Raw genomic sequence first — 20,374 nt, forward strand, 5'->3', positions numbered from 1 at the left:
GGGGGTTTAGGGTGAGGTTTAATAGCCAACAAATAAAAAGGGGAATTTGCAAAATAAGTGAAAACGTTTTGTTACACAGATTTATGAATAATTTGACTGCATATGCCACTTCAAGTGATTCATTTTCCCAGGTTGGTTTGAAGATATTATCCTTAATTAATTTTTAAGAAAAAATAAACATGTGGACAGAGACCGATTTTCTGCCTTCTTCCACCTCAAATTCGGACATGGTTTAAAGTTTTCGTATCTTGAAAATGTGATTGTGTATAGCTCACCATTTAACTTAACATGGCAGATTCGTGCAAAAAAACAATGCAACTATGAAGCATCCATCATCACTGTAATAAAGCCTGCTGTGAACCGATGCTGAAAGTGCAAATGAGGCCTCATGGCTCAGACTCTACCCAGGGGTGTTCCACAGAATACGCTGGGGGAGCCAAGGCCTCAAACCCTCTGTCTGCAATGCCATCACAGCTAGGAGTCGTAATCCAGAGACAGATTGAGTACATTTCCCCTTGAGCGTTTAGCCAGGAACCTTTAGTCAATGATTTAACATGATAAGAAACACATGTCAAAATGTTTATTGATCAAATCAGAGTGTGTCTCAATCTACCATTTCACTTCAGCAAATGTAACACAAATGTTTAATAACCAATCATCTACCAATCAACTATAAATACAATTTGTTGCAAAAAAGCTCCAGCCATTCTGCCCGTTTATGAAAATATCGAAAAAGTAGTAAGGTTTGGAGACCGTGCAGCAATATGGTCCACCAAGCACCCAATAGCAAATTGGTTCAGCCAAGCCTTTTTATTTCTAGTGCTTGGGTTAAATCCTATTATAGATCGTTTTAACCTTCCCCCCAAGGGCTGATACAGAAATATTGATTGGCTCAGACAAAGAAACATAGTGCAAGGAAAATTAAAAATAATAACTTGTATAGATTTTTGACAGCTGGTTTATAATTATAACAAACCGTGGTAAATCAATTAGCTAAAATGGATCAGGGAAGCATGGAGGACGTGCGCGGAGACTATATTGCTATCAAGGGGAAACATGGGCTGGATTTGGATCACTTGTTCCTTCATTTCCTATAGGGAAAACTATATAATACACTAATTAGGCATTAACCATTATGCGACGAAAATCCATGCGTGTGTTTGGTGTCACCCTGTGACTGCTTATTTGCATGAAGATCTGGTCTGCTGGATCCTCTCTATTGGATGAATCTGATTAAGATGACATCCACTATGCAAACACATGCATTGTTTACATTGTAACTATACACTACAGCCTAGGCAACATGATTTATTCACACACTTTGTAAAACACAAGTTGACCCATTGGAACTCAGCCCTGGAGAAAATCCCTTTTATGGCATGCTATAATTTTCCTATGAATCTTTATTCAGGGAGAGGCATTTTTTAAAGTGGTATAGAAGGAGGGGTGCACACAGGTGCATCTCATGACGTTAATTATGGGCACTGGCTTACCTAGAGCCATAATTAACTTAATGAGCAACACCTGTTCCCACCTATACTGTTAAGCCTCTGAGACGAAGGCCTATTCATCTGCAATGCAGTAGCCCTAATCAGCTCACATTCCACCTTTTCTCCCAATAATAGGCCTACATCTAATTTAATTTGATGTAAGATTGGTCACGATGCACTTGTTGGTAGATTGTGTGGATACCGGATTCAATGATTTGACTGATTGTCTCAAATTGCGTTACAAAGCGTGTACAAAACGAAAAAAAAATCTGTCATGGTTCATCAGAGTGGTTGAAGGGTTCCTGCTGTGTCCTGATGAAGAACTGTCTCTTTAAATGGCAAGGCGCACTACTACGCATGCGTGTGAATGTAGTGCAGGAGTTCCTCCGTCGTGATGAACCAGCTGTGAGCAGCATCTCGCCGAGGACGCACTGTGTTCTGCTGCCGTGCGTCGCATTCTGCACAGACAACGTAGCCGAGAACAAACAGCGCCTTTCAGCCCAGGAGGATATACAAATATAACCATTTTTTTAACCATTTTTTCCATGTTGCGTCGCCTGTCAAAGAATATCCCTGCTACACGTATGTGGGGATCTCTATAGCGTTTGTAACACTGTCATCCTGACTGACTGGAAGTTCTTCACAAGTCTGGAAGGGCGACACACTGGCACAGGGTGTGCAGACTTCTTTGTGCAGTCAGCCAAGCAAATTGTCGTTAACAGAACAGTTACTAAAGTAATTTGTGAGTTGACCTATTTTCTGTTTTCCGAGAGCTATTAAACCACGCACGGTGAATGAGGCATGCTTTGACCGTGTGTAAATCCTTTAAAAAGGGGTTTGCACTGGTGAGGAGTGACACTATTCATGATGATTACACACAGCACAGGAGTGTAAGTACACGGTTCTGCACAGTCTAAAGTCTGGTTAATAATGGATGGAGGTGGACGCACGCGTCGATGCACTTGGCTAAAGTATCCTGCGAGGGCTTCCCGGGACCTGATGCACACATACTTGGGATTAATTGTTGTGGTTCACCTGGTGCTCATCGCCGAGGCCTCGGGGTCTCCAAAGCCCTGCGAGAAGGACTGCTTCTCGGGGAAATGCATCAACGGATCGTGCGTGTGTGACCACGGATGGGTCGGGGACCAGTGTCAGCATTGTCAGGGGAGATTCAAGTAAGTTTGCGGCCTGCATCTCAATGAACCTCCAAAGTGATTGTTGTGACTTACTTTAGTGGTTGTGTAGGTAACACAACCTCAATTGTTGTGTTGTAATATTCTTTGCGTATTCCTACCTGACGCTGCGTGCGTCGGGACCCCCCGGGGTGTGTGACATTCCTTTGTTTCTGTTCCCCATCCTGTGGTGATGAGCGGAGCCCACCGGAGGAGGGTACCTCTCTAGTCTGGGCTACTCTCTCTGTGAAGAACTCCATCGATTTACTGCATGTGATTGTTTTTGGAGAGCTGAGATGAACAGGTTGTATAGGCTGGACGACAGGGCAAACAATACAGCAGGCAGCATCTATTTCAGCCTCCCCCCCCCCACACACACACACACACCCCTTCTATCCTTTTGTATACAATGTAGACTACATTGAATGTAGTGTTGGCCGTTAGCCCTAGAAAGCAGCATCCCTGACAAAACAAGATAACAATCTTAACCGCAAAGGGCTGGATGAGAGAGACTAGGACTTTATTGTTGGTTAATTAAATATAGGATCTGTCTCTGTTTGATGTAGAGTGAATACATGGACGCCCATTGAACAGTAAAATTCCTGTTAAAATAATTATTTATGTGTATTTATATGTAATAAGAAATCTACAACATATAAATTAAATGTTTTAATCAACATTTTATGAAGCAGAAATCAAACAAAAATACTATTGAATATCACAAGCCTATTGCTTGGAACTTAGTATTTGACTGCTTGAAACTATTGTAACAGTTAAATAAACAAAGACACTATCACACTTTGCCCTCCAATTTCTTTCACTCCCCTCCCTTTGTCTGCGTCTAATTGTTTTCTCTCCACTCCTCTATAGCAAGATACACTGATAGCATTGTACACAGACACAGAGAGAAAGAGGGGGGGGGAAATAAACTACAGGGACTATGAAATCTCTCCACTCAAAGCACATTGTGTCTATGTATGCCATATGAAATGTGCTATAGATAAATAAACCTGACTTGACCTGACTTGACTATATTGAGATGGCTATTGAGATGTTATTGGCAGTTTTAGCTATTGTGAAAAAAATAATTCTACCTACCATTAGCATCTTCATTCGCAACATATCTGTGTATCTCATTAATATGTCTCCACTGTATTGAAGTGAATAGCTTCCACTCTGTCAAATTATAAAGAATACCCCAAAATAATCCTACATGGAATAAGTTATTGGACATGTATGTTTGTACGGTACATGCAACAAAGATATTTGTGTGAAAATCAAATGACACCTAGGAACCAACCCTTATTTCCATTCCCACATCCGGGCTGAAGGATTGGCATTGTCATCTTTGAGAATATTTAATTCAACTATAGTGAAGCAAACTAACTCTAGTAGTTGGGCATCATCTGCAAAATCCAACTAATTATTAGGTAATCAAATAGTTGATTGTGTGTGTGTGTGTGTGTGTGTTTGTGGGTGTGGACAATATTGTATTATACCCAGAAAACAAAAACAATGAGCAAACTGAAGGTAGAGTTGTTCCCATACCAGTATCGGAAATTCATCCGATACCGCCCAAAATGCAGTATCGGCGAGTACGCAAGTCTATGCGCCGATCCAATACCATCACATGATTAGGAAAACATTAATGCTACTACTACTACTACAATAATACAAATGTATTATTATAATTATAGATTATATATGTAAATTATGTTGTTCTGAAAAAAATATTAACAGCAATCAAGTGAACCGACTATACATTGCTGTCATCGTAAGAGAACCCTTCAATAAGAACAAGTGCCATAAGTAGTGACATGGCTAGATGCTGTATCGGTGTATATATATGGAAGGATGGTTCAACCTTTTGGCATGTACATTGTAAAATAATACAGCATGTGAGTTGCATGCAGTATGTTTACTCCTTATAACATCCTAATATCAATTAAATAACAACCATCCTGACATTTAGATGTATACTTTAATTATTGTTTAATAGCATGAATTATTCCATAACCTATTTTCCGTTAAATCACAATTTGCCAGTGCTTAATGACCTTGGAGATCAGCAGTCTTTTAAAATGAACAACCATATTACAATAATGTTCATTTCAGATAATCTTTCCCACTTAAAACAATCGATTGGACCAGGACTTATGTTTCTGGAAGTGCTTACTTTCACAGCTTATTAATATTAAAGCTTTAAGCACTTCTCTTTCAAGAGGTGATATTGATGCTTCCAATTTTTAACTAGAAACCCGACTAATGTGACAAATCAACGTCAATCTTTTTTGCCTGGGGGTATTGGGCTTGAATAAATCCTTGCGAGAGCCTGAAACGTGCCGGGAGTCGAGTTAATCCCTTATTTAGTTTCCGGTGTTGCTAAGAGTGAGCAGCTGCAGCCCTGGGAGGGCCGCTTTGATACGAGCATCCAGTGATCAAACATCTCAAGTCATTATCTCCCCCGACACACATCCACACCAAGGAGGAGGGGCTTTTGGGGATGTTGATGCTGCTAATTGTAGGGTTTGAGTGGGGTTCGGGGGAGTATTTGAGGCAATACTTCAATGCCAACGTTTTTTTATCATGTCTGCTGCACATGCTGATGGTGACACTTTTCAAGTGTTGCATCTTTTTGTCTATTTGTCTGTCGTGTGTCTGGCTGGATGAATACATGTATGCTTTTTGTATATCCCCCACCGCCTGTAAAACAGGATTACAATATGGGATTGAAATTCCACTTCATGTTGGCTTTAATCCATCTATTAATACTGTAAGGGCAGTTTGCTGTGGCATTAAAATCCTGTTATGTTATGCTATGCAGGGGGCGAGAGCAGCACACCATTTATCCTCTCTCTCTTGCTCTCTCTCTCACTCTTGCTCTCGCTCACACACAGACAGCCGTTATGGTTATGCTCCGGACCGGTACATTGCTGGTTCAAATCCCTGAACCAACAGGAGAACCCATGATATACACAACTAGTGTGATTATATCATGGGTTCTCCTGTTGGTTCAGGGATTGGAACCAGCAATGTCCCGGTCCGGAGCATAACCATAACGGCTGTCTGCCTCCCAGGACGTGGAGGCAGAGGCCTTTCAGTTGGAACAGTCTTTATAATCTTCTTCTTGAGATTTGGTGCTGGGATTGCAGTTTTCCTTTGAGTTCGGAGTAAAGTTCATAAGATCATGTGACAAGGGTATTTTGCAGTCATGTGACAAGAACATCCTATGGAAATGGGCCATTTCTAGTCAATCCTAGAAGTACGCATGTTGTAGAACCTTGAATAGAAATCCTCAGATTATGACACTGTTATTTTAATTCAATCAAAACGAAATTAAATGGCAAATATTTGTCAAATTTTATACATTTATTATGATATATATGTATATGTATATATATGTATATAATTTTTTGAACTATATGAACTTGAAATATAGTAAGTCAATTTCTCTACTAATATGAATCAAAATCGATATTATTAGATTGTAGATAAATTCCTGTTAAATCAGTTAAACTCGGTGCAGCTTGGAATGAAGATAATTTGATGGGCAGAACATCCCCCTCCACCCAAAGTAGATGTAGCAAGTCATCCCACTCCTGTCGGGGTGGGGGCATAAAATATTTCACAGGCAACAGTAAAACTACTGTTGCCATAGCAATCTCAATACGTGGAAATATTTCTTAACAGGTGCATAGGTATTTCTGTGTATTTTTTATGCGTGTGTTTGCATTTTCATTAATTGAACTGCCGTTGAGCTAGAGAGTGGGAGGTTTGACAGAAACAATAATGCAGCATTAGAGGATATTTTGATTATAAAAGAAGCATTTTTGAATATCAATGAGATGAATATAATGACATTTGTAAAATTGAATAATGTATCATACAGCCACATTAGGCAACAAAACCCAGATTTTATGCGTAGAGGCAAAGAGTTTGAAGTGTTCTAAATATAGCTAAGGCGTCTTCTAATGGCCAGACGATGGGATGGAATGCCCTGTTTCAAGGACAATCGCTAACACATTAGCACTGTAAGCAAGTTAGGCTGACACACAGACGGGGAGAGAGGAAGATGTTTTGAACCGGGGAGGGTAGCCTGACATCATCAGCTGACATGTGTATCTTGCTTTGTGTCTGTGCCATGATTAAACAGGTCAAAGCCGTGTGTGTGTGTGTGTGTGTGTGTGTGTGTGTGTGTGTGTGTGTGTGTGTGTGTGCGTGTGCGTGTGCGTGTGCGTGTGCGTGTGCGTGTGCGTGTGCGTGTGCGCGTGCGTGCGTGCGTGCGTGCGTGCGTGCGTGCGTGCGTGCGTGCGTGCGTGCGTGTGTGTGTGGGGCATTAGATGACCATCTGTCCAGTGTGAGTTAATCCTGCTATGATGAGAGAAAGCAAGGACACACTTGTATAAGCACTCCACGGTCCGCATTCTCTCTGCTTTCCCCCGGGGCGGAAACTGTGGAGTACTTGGGTATGGTTATTCTTCAAAAAAGGTTTTCTTTGAACTACACATAAGTAGCATGTAGCGGTATAATTGATTTGTTTAAAAGTGTACAATATGTGATAAATGCTCCGGTGATAGCCTAGTCGGACCTAGTCCTAGCCTCTTCTGTTCCTCTCCGTCCTCAAACCAGTCGTCTTGAAGGTCCAATACAAACACCAAGTTGAACCGCCATGTCACTTGAAGAAACGCAAAACACCAAATACCATTCTCAATGGCTGTTTTCTAGCAGAAACCTACTTGGCTCACGGCATGTGATTGGTTTTGCTTGACGGGTAGTTCTTGACACAATCACCTTGGGCCACGTTCCATGTCCTTTATAAGGCACTGTGGCCCTTCAGCATGGAAGACGGGGAGGTAGCGGCGAGAGCGAGGGAAAGAACCATGTGGTAGAGGGACCTGAACATTTACATTAGGGCATTTGGCAGACGCTTATTAACCACAATGAAACACAGACGGCAGAGTCAACCATGAAAGTCGACAGCCAGGTCGTCAGGAGCAGTCAGGGTGAGGCGTCTTGCTCGACACTCGGAGGAGCTGGCTAGGAGGAGCCGGGGATCTAACTAGCAACCTCCTGGATACAAGTCAACCTGCTCCACCTCCTGAGCTAAACCTACCGAAAGAACATCCCAGCTGCTTCAGCATCGCTCAAGGCTCCGTCTACTGTTGATGATCTGGTGATGATCACAAGCTTCATCGTCATAGCATATCACGGTTCTTATATGTGGCCAACCCATAGATGACGAAACATATCCAGTTTTGTGTCATAGCGTAGCCACTGCTATTAACGATTGGTTTGTATATCTAAGAGAACACAACAAAAAGTGTAAAACTAACAGAAATACATCTATTTTTTGTTGGTGAAAGTTTTTCATAGCATGCACTCCCGCAGTCCAAACAGTCAAACATACTTGATTTTGGAATATGACGGTTTTAGCCCCCTAATTTGGACACCTGCACATCCACTATAGTAGGCCGATATAATGTTTACTTTTTCATCAATGTATTTGCAGTGCTTGTGGTTTACTTTCTTCTATTTTATATTCATGTTTCTTGACTTGCAGTGCTTGTGGTTTACTTTCCTCTATTTTGTATTCATGTTTCTTGACTTGCAGTGCTTGCGTTGTACTTCTTATTCCCTCCTATCTCTTATTATATGCACCAAAATAAATGCTTTGAACGTGTTAAACTTACTTGACAATAGTATTGAATACATTAAATTATTTATCTCTCTCCAGACCAAACATTTATGTTGCAACTTATTGTGCCGTTAGATTGTGCTCTGTTTTAAAGTAAATATAGTCTGCTGAGATCTGCTTGTGATTTGATTAACTATTTCCATGCAGCTTTTTGTTCAGCCTTAATATGTAAACGTGTGTAGAATCGCTTCTGGCTTTATGGCCGTATGTCCATTGTCTAAGGATGTAGCGGAAGAATAATGCAACACTTATAATATGGAATATGGAGAGATCGGGGAAAACATCTGCAGTCGGTTGCACCGCAGAACGTAAAGCCGATCATAAGTTCGGGTGTAAAGTCCGCCTTAACCCTACGCTCGACATAGCTAGTGTCAAACTAAAGGTGTTCTAAATTTTGGTTGCACCACCATAACTTAAGTTGTAACGTTACTAGTAGTGCATAAATTGTACCAGTGTCGCTTTTAATGACGTTTAGATAATTTCAAGCCAATCATTGACAGCTAACAATGTAAACAGGAAATACCGGCAAGTTTCCACCTTATCCGAGTGAAGACGCGTTAGCACCCAAATGAGAGGGCAAACAAAACAGTTTCAGTCATTTATTCTCTAAAATTTGCTTGGACGGTATAGGCGTGAGGTTAAGCTATTTGATGGCGGATTTTATAATAAATAAATAAATATAATATTCCGCCCGGCAGAACCGAAATCGCGCATATAATTCAACATCATCATAATAAAGAAATGGATCGATATGGTCACGGACAATCCGTTCCCGGCGCAAACCGTGTTGAAACTCTGAAACGTTTTTTTCTTTTAGCGGTTCTTTATCGTTAGTATGGAACTTACACCAGCTAGAGGGGAGGTGTAAAATAGAAGTTATACAACGGGGGACCTAAATCCAGCGATCTGATTGGTTCCCAACTGTTGTATAATGAGCGTATACATAACTGCTATGACGCCCGATCATTTTTTGAAAGTTTGCATATCACTCCGCGCCTGGAAGTAGAAACAGTTACAAAGTAAAACATATGTTGGATGATGGAGAGGGTGTAAATGTTGTTACTCCGGGAGTGAGCAAGGCGATGGAGAGACTAACGAAAGCTTAGGCACACGGCGAGTGAACTGCTCCATAGGATAAATTGCCGGCGAACCGCTCTATCGGAGCCTTCTCTCGGAGGGACGCTAAAGTGTGTTGCATAGCGACCGTCGATGCATAGCGGCAGCCAGGAGGGACTACTTTTTTGTATTCTTTAATAAAACGGCTACTTTGACTTTCTTGGTTTCTTTTTAAATGTAGTGTGTCTATGACTTTCGTTTCGCCATAACAGTAACCGTTGTATAAAAGCAGTGGCATGTGCTCATTATACCACTGTGAAGGGGGTCGCCGGCCCTCCGCTGCGCGTCGGGGCCGGACAACGCCCCTTAACAGTGGTATAATGAGCACATACCACAGCCTGGCGTGATCTATTGCTTAATTATAACTTAGTGTTACGTTGAAACTATCTGCTTGGTGCAACTGCTATTTTTTTAGTAGAGTGTAATGTCGAACGTTTGGGTGATTTACGTTCAACGTAGCCTAAGTGGGACCTTACGTTCTGCTGGTGCAACAAGCTGCAGGCCCTATCATCTGTGTCCCTGACATTCCTTATAAGGCTGGGTCTGCCAATTCTGCCCTCCGACTCTTGTCAAGAGCAGTCAGCCCGTTCACAGGTGTGCCACCCCTGACTTGTGATTGGCCCCAACGGTTCGGGCCCTCCTCAAGGCTGAGAGAGAGAGATAGAGAGAAAGTGACTGGGAATCGAGGTTTGTGATTGCTGAAAATATGAAAGTAATAAATGCTGTCTTTGTCTGTATGTTTGACAATAACATGTCTATAGTCTATATGTTAATTATTATTGCAGTATTAAATAATCCTTATCTTTTCCGGGTAAATTGTTTTACTTTGCTATCTAATACCTCTATAATACTCGATGAGTAAGCTTCAGGTCATTAATAGGGGGGTTTTAATAAGCGTTTGAATCAATTTAAATCAAATTATTGTAATCTAAAATCGAGTTAAATAAATCCTCAGTTTCAATTTGCAATTACTTTATCTGTGATGGGCAGATGCCAGGAGCAACTGTATATCACAGCTAATTTTTCCTGCGTAATGAGTAAATATGAATGTAATAATAAATTAATATTAAACAGTAGATCAATATTAATTTGGCTGAAAGTCTACAGTCTAGACCACATACACGCACGCACGCAGTCACGCACGCACGCACGCACGCACGCACGCACGCACGCACGCACGCACGCACGCACGCACGCACGCACGCACGCACGCACGCACACACACGTATATGCATACACGTACCTGCTGACAGTGACGGACATGCATGCATCATTTACACACGCTGTCGGTCCTGAGGTGGCGGGCTTCGCTGCATTCGTCTCCCATAGTAGGGAGACGAATTAGGCCTTGTTGTGTTTGTGTGTGTACCATTGTGGGAGTACCTGTGTTTTTTTGTCAATTTGAATTTGTTTAACTGCATAAGAGTAGTGTATATAGTTTAAGGTGTGATGCACATGTGCAAACATTTCATGCTGCAAACTTTAACCGTGAGCTGGACACTCACTGTGTGGCCATGGACTCACTGCGTGGTCATTGACTCACTGCTTGGTCACGGACTCACTGTGACTCACTGTGTGGTCGTGGACTCACTGCGTGGTTGTGGACTCACTGCGTGGTCGTGGACTCACTGCATGATCATGGACTCACTGCAGAGTTATGGGTAATTGAATGCTTGCAGCAGACCCATTTCGGCTGAGGACACTCGTGGAAACATTTCCATTTCTTCCCATTTCCTCCAATCTTCGTTTTCTTTCTGTATGTCTGTCAAGCTTTTTTTCTTACTGAAGAGAGAGAGAGAGAGAGAGGGAGAGGGAGAGAGAGAGGGAATACAAAAGGGATTGAGAGGTTCATTCAGAGTTGAGTTGAATGCACAGAGAAAACCAGAGTGCTCATTATCTATCTGTGGTTTGACCGCTTTGAGACCCCTCTCCGTCTCTCTTTCTTCAATTAATCTAGTATTGTTGAATTGCCATCAGCCTATTTGATATTTTTGCGTGTGAACGGTAATTTGATTGTTTCTCTAGTCTGGAGTGACAAGTCAGCTTCCCAAGAGGGTGAATGTGTTCAGCAGGGGAGGGGCTTTGTGAGTGTGTTTCCGTGCTTGTGCTTGGGGAAATGTACAGCATGTACACAGTAAGGGTTGCATGTGTTTCTGTGCATGTGCTGGGTAAATGGACAAAATGTGCTCAGCAAAGGGTTGTGCGTTTCCATGGGAGGTGTGTTTTGTTCTCAGCTGGAGCTGGGATGTTGGTCTTTGTGTGTTTATTTGCACAGGTCCTCTCATAACTCTTCTGCCTCTGTTATATACATTTTTGTTGTATCCCTGTAACTGCCAGGGGCTTCATTCATACTATGTGTGTCTGTGTGTGTTGTAGGATGTGTGTATGTTTGTGTGAGACAGCTGGCGTGTGTTTTCAGTATGTCTGAAAGAGTGTTTGTTTGCTTTTTAGCAAGAAATTCAGTGCGTTTACATGGGACAGCTAGATCGGATTAAGCCTTATACCAATTTTGCTACTCAAACGGACCGTGTCAATTATCCGAACATACATGGCCTTTAAGAGATCGGATAATGGCCGGAGCATGGCTGAATCCGCTACACTAGGTGGCGCTGTAGCCCTTTCAAAAAGTGGTTATAGAGCCACTTCCGGTATTCTACGTCTCAGCAACAACAAACTCAGGCGGCATTCGAGAAAGATGTTTTCAGTAGACAGCTGTCAGTTCACTTGGGGTCCATGTCAATTCTCCGACGATCCATTGTTCCGAACTCTCGGTCGTATGCAGACTCCTCCGGCGGCGGAGCAGCGGAAGGAGTCCAGCCGGTGGAGTCCGCATACGACCGAGTGGTCGGAACAATGGAGCGTCGGAGAAATGACATCGACCCGAAGTGAACTGACAGCTGTCCCGTATACGGCAGCAATCCCTTTCTCCTCCATGTAGCGTTTCAATCAAGACTTCAGAGAGTCAAAGCCAATGTTCCTTTCCCCCAATTCATTCTCCACCATGGCCGAGATAACCCCCACTACGAGGCTTTGTTGTGGAATTAACGGAGAGTCAGAGAACCCGACGCAGTCTTTAAGATTCATAATATCAGAGAATATCCCCGTCAGTTCGGTTGCGGCGCAATGAATGAATAAAGATCGTTTACACGTCGTTTATTTTGACAGATGTAAGATTTTGTACTTTACAACCTCGTTGATGACCAACGTTTAAGAAAACATGTACTTTTTATTCAGCCTTGGGTTAAATCGAAGCGTAGTGTGTACTGGATGCATGTTGATGATGATACACTTCTAATGGCATGGGGATAGTGGCTTGACACCGGCTTCCTCCATCTTCTGCCTCACCTTTTTAAATAAATCGCTGTTTCTCTTTTTCCGACGGCGACAGCCATAAACATCTAAAGAAATAATTAAATATTTGGATTTATTAAGAAATGAGAATTGTTTATATGTCTATGGCGACAAAAACACGACTACCGTCTCCTGCTACTTCCGGCTCACGTCCCACGGCCGCAAGAACTCGCGCAGCATGCGCAGAACGCGAAATCCGATACGATATCCGATGCGGGTTTACATGCAGGTAGAGATGGGGCTATGATCGAGTGTTCTTATCCTATCTCGCCAGTCCGTTCATGTACCGATTTCGGTCCGAAGTAGATTGGGTAAAGGTGTTTCCATGCATTTTAAAAGTCAGATTGAGGTCTTATTCGATTCTTTATCTGATAATGACTGCAGGTAAACGCACTGTGTGAGATCAAAAGATAGACGAGTTGACACTGTGATATACACCTATCTGACTCTAACACACACACACACACACACACACACACACACACACACACACACACACACACACACACACACACACACACACACACACACACACACACACACACACACACACACACACACACACACCCTTAGGGGAAATAGTTCATTTTATAACAGGCTGTCAATATGTGAGGTGGCCCAGCGTTTCCCGTCTCTTTATTATTCTCTCTCTTTTTTGGTCCCTTCTTTCTATTACTCCTTGTTTCATTGGCTAAATCTCTCTCTCTCTCTCTCTCTCTCTCTCTCTCTCTCTCTCTCTCTCTCTCTCTCTCTCTCTCTCTCTCTCTCTCTCTCTCGTAAATGCCAGGTGGTACCATGTAAATGTGTCCACAGCTCTGCACATGTGACCATGGAGGCTGCCTGGCGGCTGGCTCTACTGTCATTTTGCATGCATACGTCCATGATGCTGCATCTGGGGGTTCTACATTCATGATGCGCAGCTACATCCATGACGCTGCGTCCATGATGCTACCTCCATGATGCTACATGTGTGGTTCTATGATGCTACATCCATGGATGCTACAGCTGTGGTTCTCCGTCCATGCTGCTGTGTCCATGATCCTACACCAGTGGTTCTACATTAATGATACTACATCCACAATGTTACATCTGTGCTGCTTCATCAATGAAGCTACATCAATGGTAGTGAGAATATAATAACTACACAAAAATACACATTGCTGATATAATATAATACTATTGCCAATATCAAAGCTGCTACTACTAGTAATAGTAGTGCTAATAAAGTTACTTTATACATTAAATTGTGGTATACAATAACATTAGCATACAGTATTTTGCCCTTTCCAGGTTGTTTGATCATTTCCTCTACTCACCACCCCACGCCTGGTCCTACCAGACTCTCGTACTTCATTTAATTTGTACAGAGAGTCTGGACCTACTCAATTGACAAACGTTAACTCACTTGAAGGCAGGTGTCTGTTGAAGTTTAAAACTATTGGATCTGCCCAGTGCCAATCTGGATCTGCCATAATCAATCGCTAACGTTTGGCGTGTGTGAAAATGTCCGTCAACGAGAGCTGACTTGAACATCATTGATCGACCTCGTGCCCACTGCCTCCGTCCGTTGACTGATCCCCATTGACTTTGAATGGGGACGGACGCGCAATGCATTGTGGATCCGTGCGCTGAAGGCTCCGTCAAAAAGTTTAAAAATGTTCAACTTTATCGGCAGCGACGGATCCGTCATCCAATCAGATCACGTATGCAAATTTAAGCACTGGGACACTACTCGGGCTCTGACGACCCTGGAAACCTCCCCCATCCGTCAGCCACGCCTTCCCAGTCCTTTGACTGACGGTGCAGTGGGCATGAGGCGCTGCATATCGATTGAGATAATAAAAGGGCACTCAGGGATGGTGTTTCTATCAACACCTCCCAGACATGAATGAAACGCCATGCTAGCAGATGAATCTTCACCTCAGCAGTTTTCCAAAAATGTGACAATGATGTTGTCTGTGCAGTGTCGAGGAAACCCACTATTCATGTCAGAGGAGGCTAATCATCCATTAGCAATACTTTTCAGTGCCTCCTCCCGGCACTCATCTTTTATTTCCCTCTCATAATACTGAGACTGATTTAAACCGGGAGGTAATGGCATAGACTGTATAAAACAGGTTACTATATCATTTATCACCACTGCTTTATAGTGGGATGAAACAGGTGTATCTCATGACATTAATTATGGGCCCTGGCACGCGTAGAGCCCTCATTAATTAAATGAGCCACACCTGTCTGCCCCTACTTCTAAGCACGTCGCACACGCTACACTCGAAGCACCCTGTGATTACTAGATCAAACAACAGCAGAGAAAAGCTCAATATTTTGCAGCAACGCTTGGGAATAGAACGTGTGGTTTACCGGCGTCTGTCCTTTCCCACGCTGTCCTGCCATTTCCTGCGTTACCCTGAACAACTTTGTGATTACTGTTTATTTTTTTTGTGAACTGATTTGTTTACTTTAAGGGTATATGAACCATTGGATCTATAACGGTTAAATTATCCCTGCTTTCTGGAAAAACGTGAGAGAATTTGCTGTGGCCGGGAGTGTCCCGAGACGGGCTGGGGTCATGGAAGTGGGATAACCAGCCGGTTGACCTGATGGATGTGATGTTGAACTATCAATTAATCGTGACACTGTGTTGAATTGTGTGTACAGTGTGCTCAACTCTGCAGTGGAAATAGGCCACCTGCCTAAAATAGACCGGCTGCCCGTGGCAGGGCCACCAGTAGGGTAAACACTGCAATAGTATGCCAGTTTTCTAGTAGTTCCCAGATAATTGAGGATGGCGCCTCAATTATTGCTTCATTCAGCCGCTGCATGAATTGACTTCAGTGTTTGAATTCTCTTTCTCAAACGTCCGCTGCATGTATGTAATTAAAGCAGAACCAAGCCCCCTGACCCCGCCTTTAATAAATGTTTTATCGGTTACCATAAGCTGAGGTCACGTGTGTCCCATCAACATCAGCAGGTGACTTGGTAACCAAGAATATATGCATGCATTAGCATTGGTTTTACATAGTGAGGGAGTCATCTGATGCAGTCCAATTTACAAGCTGTGTTGGTGTTCAGAGTTTATTAACCATGGGAGCATCCAGTTGGTTGAATGAGACTAGCTCACTAATCTGACATTTCTATTTAATCGTTGTTTCTTATTTTCTTGTTTCTTATGTTCTCCCTGAAAACCTTCAAATATATTCTTATCAAAGCGTAATAAGGACGGAAACAGCAACCTTAACCCTGGGAACATAAGGTCCAATGACCAAAACGAAACAACAGCTAGGGCGGATGTGAGCTGGTCAGAACCCTGACGAGCAGCACAGCATCGCTTAAAGTTTATCTTTAATACTAATGTGTACTATTACAGGTTTAAGAATAATATGTACTATAATTACAGGTTTAATACTAATGTGTACTATTACAGGTTTAATAATGATATGTACGATAATTACAGGTTTAATATTAATGTGTACTATTACAGGTTTAATAATATAATATGTACTAAAATTACAGGTTTAATGCTTACATGTACTATTAGAGGTTTAATAATAATATGTACTTCATCACAGGTTTAATACTAATATGTACTCTCATTACAGGTTTAATGCTAATATGTACTATAACAGGTTTAAGACTAGTATGTACTATCATTACAGGTTTATTGCTAATATGTAATATTACAGGTTTGATACTACTATGTACTATCATTACAGGTTTAATGATTATGTGTAATCCTTCCTTACAGAGCTTAGTTTGCTTGGACATGAACATCACAGCTCATTGGAGTGTGAGCAGTAGTCGCAGTAGACAACACTAAATAAGATATATAAGATACAAGATATATATATATATATATATATATATATATATATATATGTCTATGTATATATTTTAGTACACTAGATACTTATAGTGGAAATTATATGCTTTGCTCTAACATCTTTGATAGTTCAACATGTAGTTTCTGTCCTACATTCCAAGTGTGTCGTATGGAGGCCACACTGCTGCTGGAACGCTCTAGCAGTATATCATTAGCCCCCACCTCGAAAGCCTGTCCAATACAAAATGTCATTTTGAAGCAGTATTTTGATTTCCCGATGTTTTGAGTTGGAGTCTAGGAATGTACAGAGTCTAGAAAGAGTGCTTTGGGTGTGGTCTGGGGATTTACTGTGTGTGTGTGACTGCAGAGTTAAAAATCCCTCCCAAAATGTGGATAGGAGCTGGCTAACAACAGCGGATAGTGATTTTGGTTGACATGGCAACGCTCCACAGCCCATAATACACAATGGAGTCTTAATGAAGACCACATGTGATGGAGCCCACCACACACACACACACACACACACACACACACACACACACACACACACACACACACACACACACACACACACACACACACACACACACACACACACAATATTTGGCAACGCGTCCTGTGTTGTGTTAACAGTTTATGGTTAGTTGGGTTGAGTGCAAATCTCTCTATAATAACACAGCGAATTGTTGTGTCAAACAGTGCGCAACACACACAAACACACAATCACAACCGTTTTAAAACGCCTTCTATGCCTGAAGCTCAGCAGGAAGACAAAGCTGTTGTGCTGTGGTCTGTTCTGTTGTTTGATATGCAAGTATGACTTTGACCGTACAGTGAACCAGGTAGTGCCCCCATTTTAATTGGATCTTCCTGTTATGCAGCTTGCTTCTCCTCTCCTCTCCTCTTCCCTCCTCTTCTCCCTGCCTCTCTGGTTGGCCCCTATACTGTTCGATTCTGCTTCTCCTCTATTTTCTTTTCTTCTCTCTATTTAAAAACTGATGTTTGAGCCATTTCTAGGCCTGTCGTATTTACTTGTATACGTGTCAGCGTGTATGTGTGTGGTGGAGTATTGTTTCACTGTGTGAAGGGAGGGAATATAAAAATAGGCATGACATGCAAAGGACAGCCGGAAGAGAGGTGGTGGAGGTAGGGACAGGTGGAGCGACAGAATGGGAAAGAAAAAACAGAGACAGATATAGTAGAATGAAAAGCTCATGAATGATGCTGGGGTTTGAAATGTGTTGGACCGTGACTGTACCAGAGGTGATGGAGACCCAGTAGCATCAATCACAGCCACACGCACACGCGCACACATGCACTCATACGCACACACACACATACAAACACACGCACACGGACACACAGACACACCTTCTCCCTAGATGTTTTCACACTATTCCCATGAGGTGGGGTTTTCTTGATTTTTAATAAAGGATATCTGCAGAGAAGGTCAAGGTTATTCAATTGTTCGGCATTCATCTCCTCATTCTGTCTCTCTCTCGCTCCCTCTACTGTGCTCTCTCTCTCTCTCTCTCTCTCTCTCTCTCTCTCTCTCTCTCTCTCTCTCTCTCTCTCTCTCTCTCTCTGGCACGCGCTCTCTCCCACTCCCTGTCTCTCTCTCTGGCTTTCTCTACACCTCCAACTCTCACACAAACAGACATCAATCATCACCTTTTGTTTCAGTGAGGAGGCTACTGTGCAAGGATTTGAGAGCACCAAGGTGTGTATGTTCCTGTCAATGTTTAAGAACTCATACCTGGTTGTGTGTGTGTGTGTGTGTGTGTGTGTGTGTGTGTGTGTGTGTGTGTGTGTGTGTGTGTGTGTGTGTGTGTGTGTGTGTGTGTGTGTGTGTGTGTGTGTGTGTGTAGCCGTCAGTGTTGGGCTGTCTTACCATCCATCCCTGTCTAAGAAGGTGTTGATCAGTTCTCTTCAAGTAGATGGACTGTGTGTTCATGCTGACAGCACTGATACAGATGACTTCATGATGTGATATCATGGTTATGTTTATTTATTTTTTTAAGAATGCCTTTTTCCTACCATAGCACATGAGGGTTTAGTGTAGTGTTGCTCTGTGTGGCTGTAACTGCCCTATAACTGAAGCATCAGTCTTCTGCCTATTGCTGCCTACTGCTGTAAATACTCCTATTGTGTGCAGTTGTTTTTGTTTGTCTGTCTTTCTACAGAGAATATTGCTGTCGGTGATGTCACTCGGCTGACAGCTGACTAAACAAGAGCTAACATTACCACTACAGTCCTTTGTTTGTGGCTTCTGTTTGTTTGTGTGTTGGCTTATGTATATGGTGTGTGTCTGGAGGGTGATTTGTTGTGTGTGTATGTGTGTATGAGCGTGTATGAGCACATTTTGTGTGAAGCATAGTTTTAAGAGCATGGAGTAAATAAACATTGTCTGATTAATTGTCATTCATAAATAGTCAATTGACAACATGTAATATTGTGATGGTAAATTGTCATTTGTCAATGTTTGCAAGAGTAAGAGGCAAGAGTAAATTATGAATTGTAATTTTTTTAATTAATTGCCCTAGGTCAATTGTTATTTTGCATTTGCCAATTGCTAAATGTAGTATTTGTTAATTGGCATATGTTAATTAGTAATTGATGAATGAATTATGAAACGTAAATTGGTCAAGAGTTAGTTTTCATTTGAACATGGTTGATTATCATATCATTGTGAATGTATTATTTTTAATGATGCGCTGGTTATTAAATTGGCTCATATGAAGGTATTGACATTTATAACAACATCTGGAATCCTTTTAATATTATACAGCTGGAGTTCTTCTTCAAAGCTCAACAATTCTTTACGGCACATTTGAATCAGAATAATGAGGTATTGACCTTTGTCTTCCGAAGTGTTTTCCACCGTTAACAGACTTCTGCTGTCATCATCACCATGCTGAACACCAAGGATGATCACCATATTGTTTATTGATGAGTGGAAAGAAAGCTTTGATCCAAAATATAAATATTGACTCATAGTGAAACATTCCGTTTGTATGAATTAATGAAGACCATAATATAAATCTTTATAAACCTTTACATTATCATTCATTGACCTGCAGTGACCTAGACTGGGTAGCCCGCCCATTTTCCCGGCGACAAAACCTTGTTGCCCTGTTTTGCTTTCCCTACAGCCTTGCCCTCCGCTTTCCGCCCTAGTTTCCAGGTCCTGTGAGCCCATCATACTCTGTCTCTGCTGCTCCCAGCCAGCGAGCTTCCCATGGGCCAGGCCTGAAGGCTCCACAAGTAATAATTTAACACGTTTAATAAAGACAGCACCAGTTTGACTGGGCACACATTGATTGTCTTAACACCCCTCTGTATGTAGTCTCAGCTTACACCACACTGACATCACTTCTGAGCTAATACAGTTTGCACACGCTGAAATTAGTACTATTATTTACCCCCAGACGTTGGAAATGTGTTTCCGGCAGCACAATTGCTTCTTTTTATTCAGTGTAAGGTTAATTCATTATTATATTTATATACCGCTTTTCAATGACCCAAAGACGCTTACAGTGAAGGGGGGACCTAACTCACCACCACCAGGTTAGCATAAGTGTGATGATATCTAAATTGAATTCACTTAATAATGATAATAATAATGATCATTCATCGACATAATGCCCTCGTAGTGCTGCGCTGGTGGATTTATTTTAAACAGACCGTCTGAGGGAGAGGTAGGACGGCATGGAGAGACACTGCATGCTAG

General features: G+C 42.1%; 1 protein-coding gene across 2 annotated transcripts in view; it reads left to right on the forward strand.

Annotated features, from left to right (window-relative positions):
- Positions 1-1,855: 1,855 nt before the first annotated feature.
- The window catches only part of atrnl1a (attractin-like 1a), a 222,208-nt gene continuing 203,689 nt past the window's right edge, over positions 1,856-20,374 (forward strand). For both annotated transcript variants that reach the window (XM_060073933.1, XM_060073934.1), the window contains exon 1: positions 1,856-2,665. In XM_060073933.1, the coding sequence (XP_059929916.1) occupies positions 2,421-2,665 (245 nt within the window). In that variant the 5' untranslated portion in view covers positions 1,856-2,420. The remainder of the gene's footprint in view (positions 2,666-20,374) is intronic.

This window comes from Gadus macrocephalus, chromosome 15 (assembly GCF_031168955.1).
Source record: "Gadus macrocephalus chromosome 15, ASM3116895v1".
NCBI lineage: Eukaryota > Metazoa > Chordata > Actinopteri > Gadiformes > Gadidae > Gadus > Gadus macrocephalus.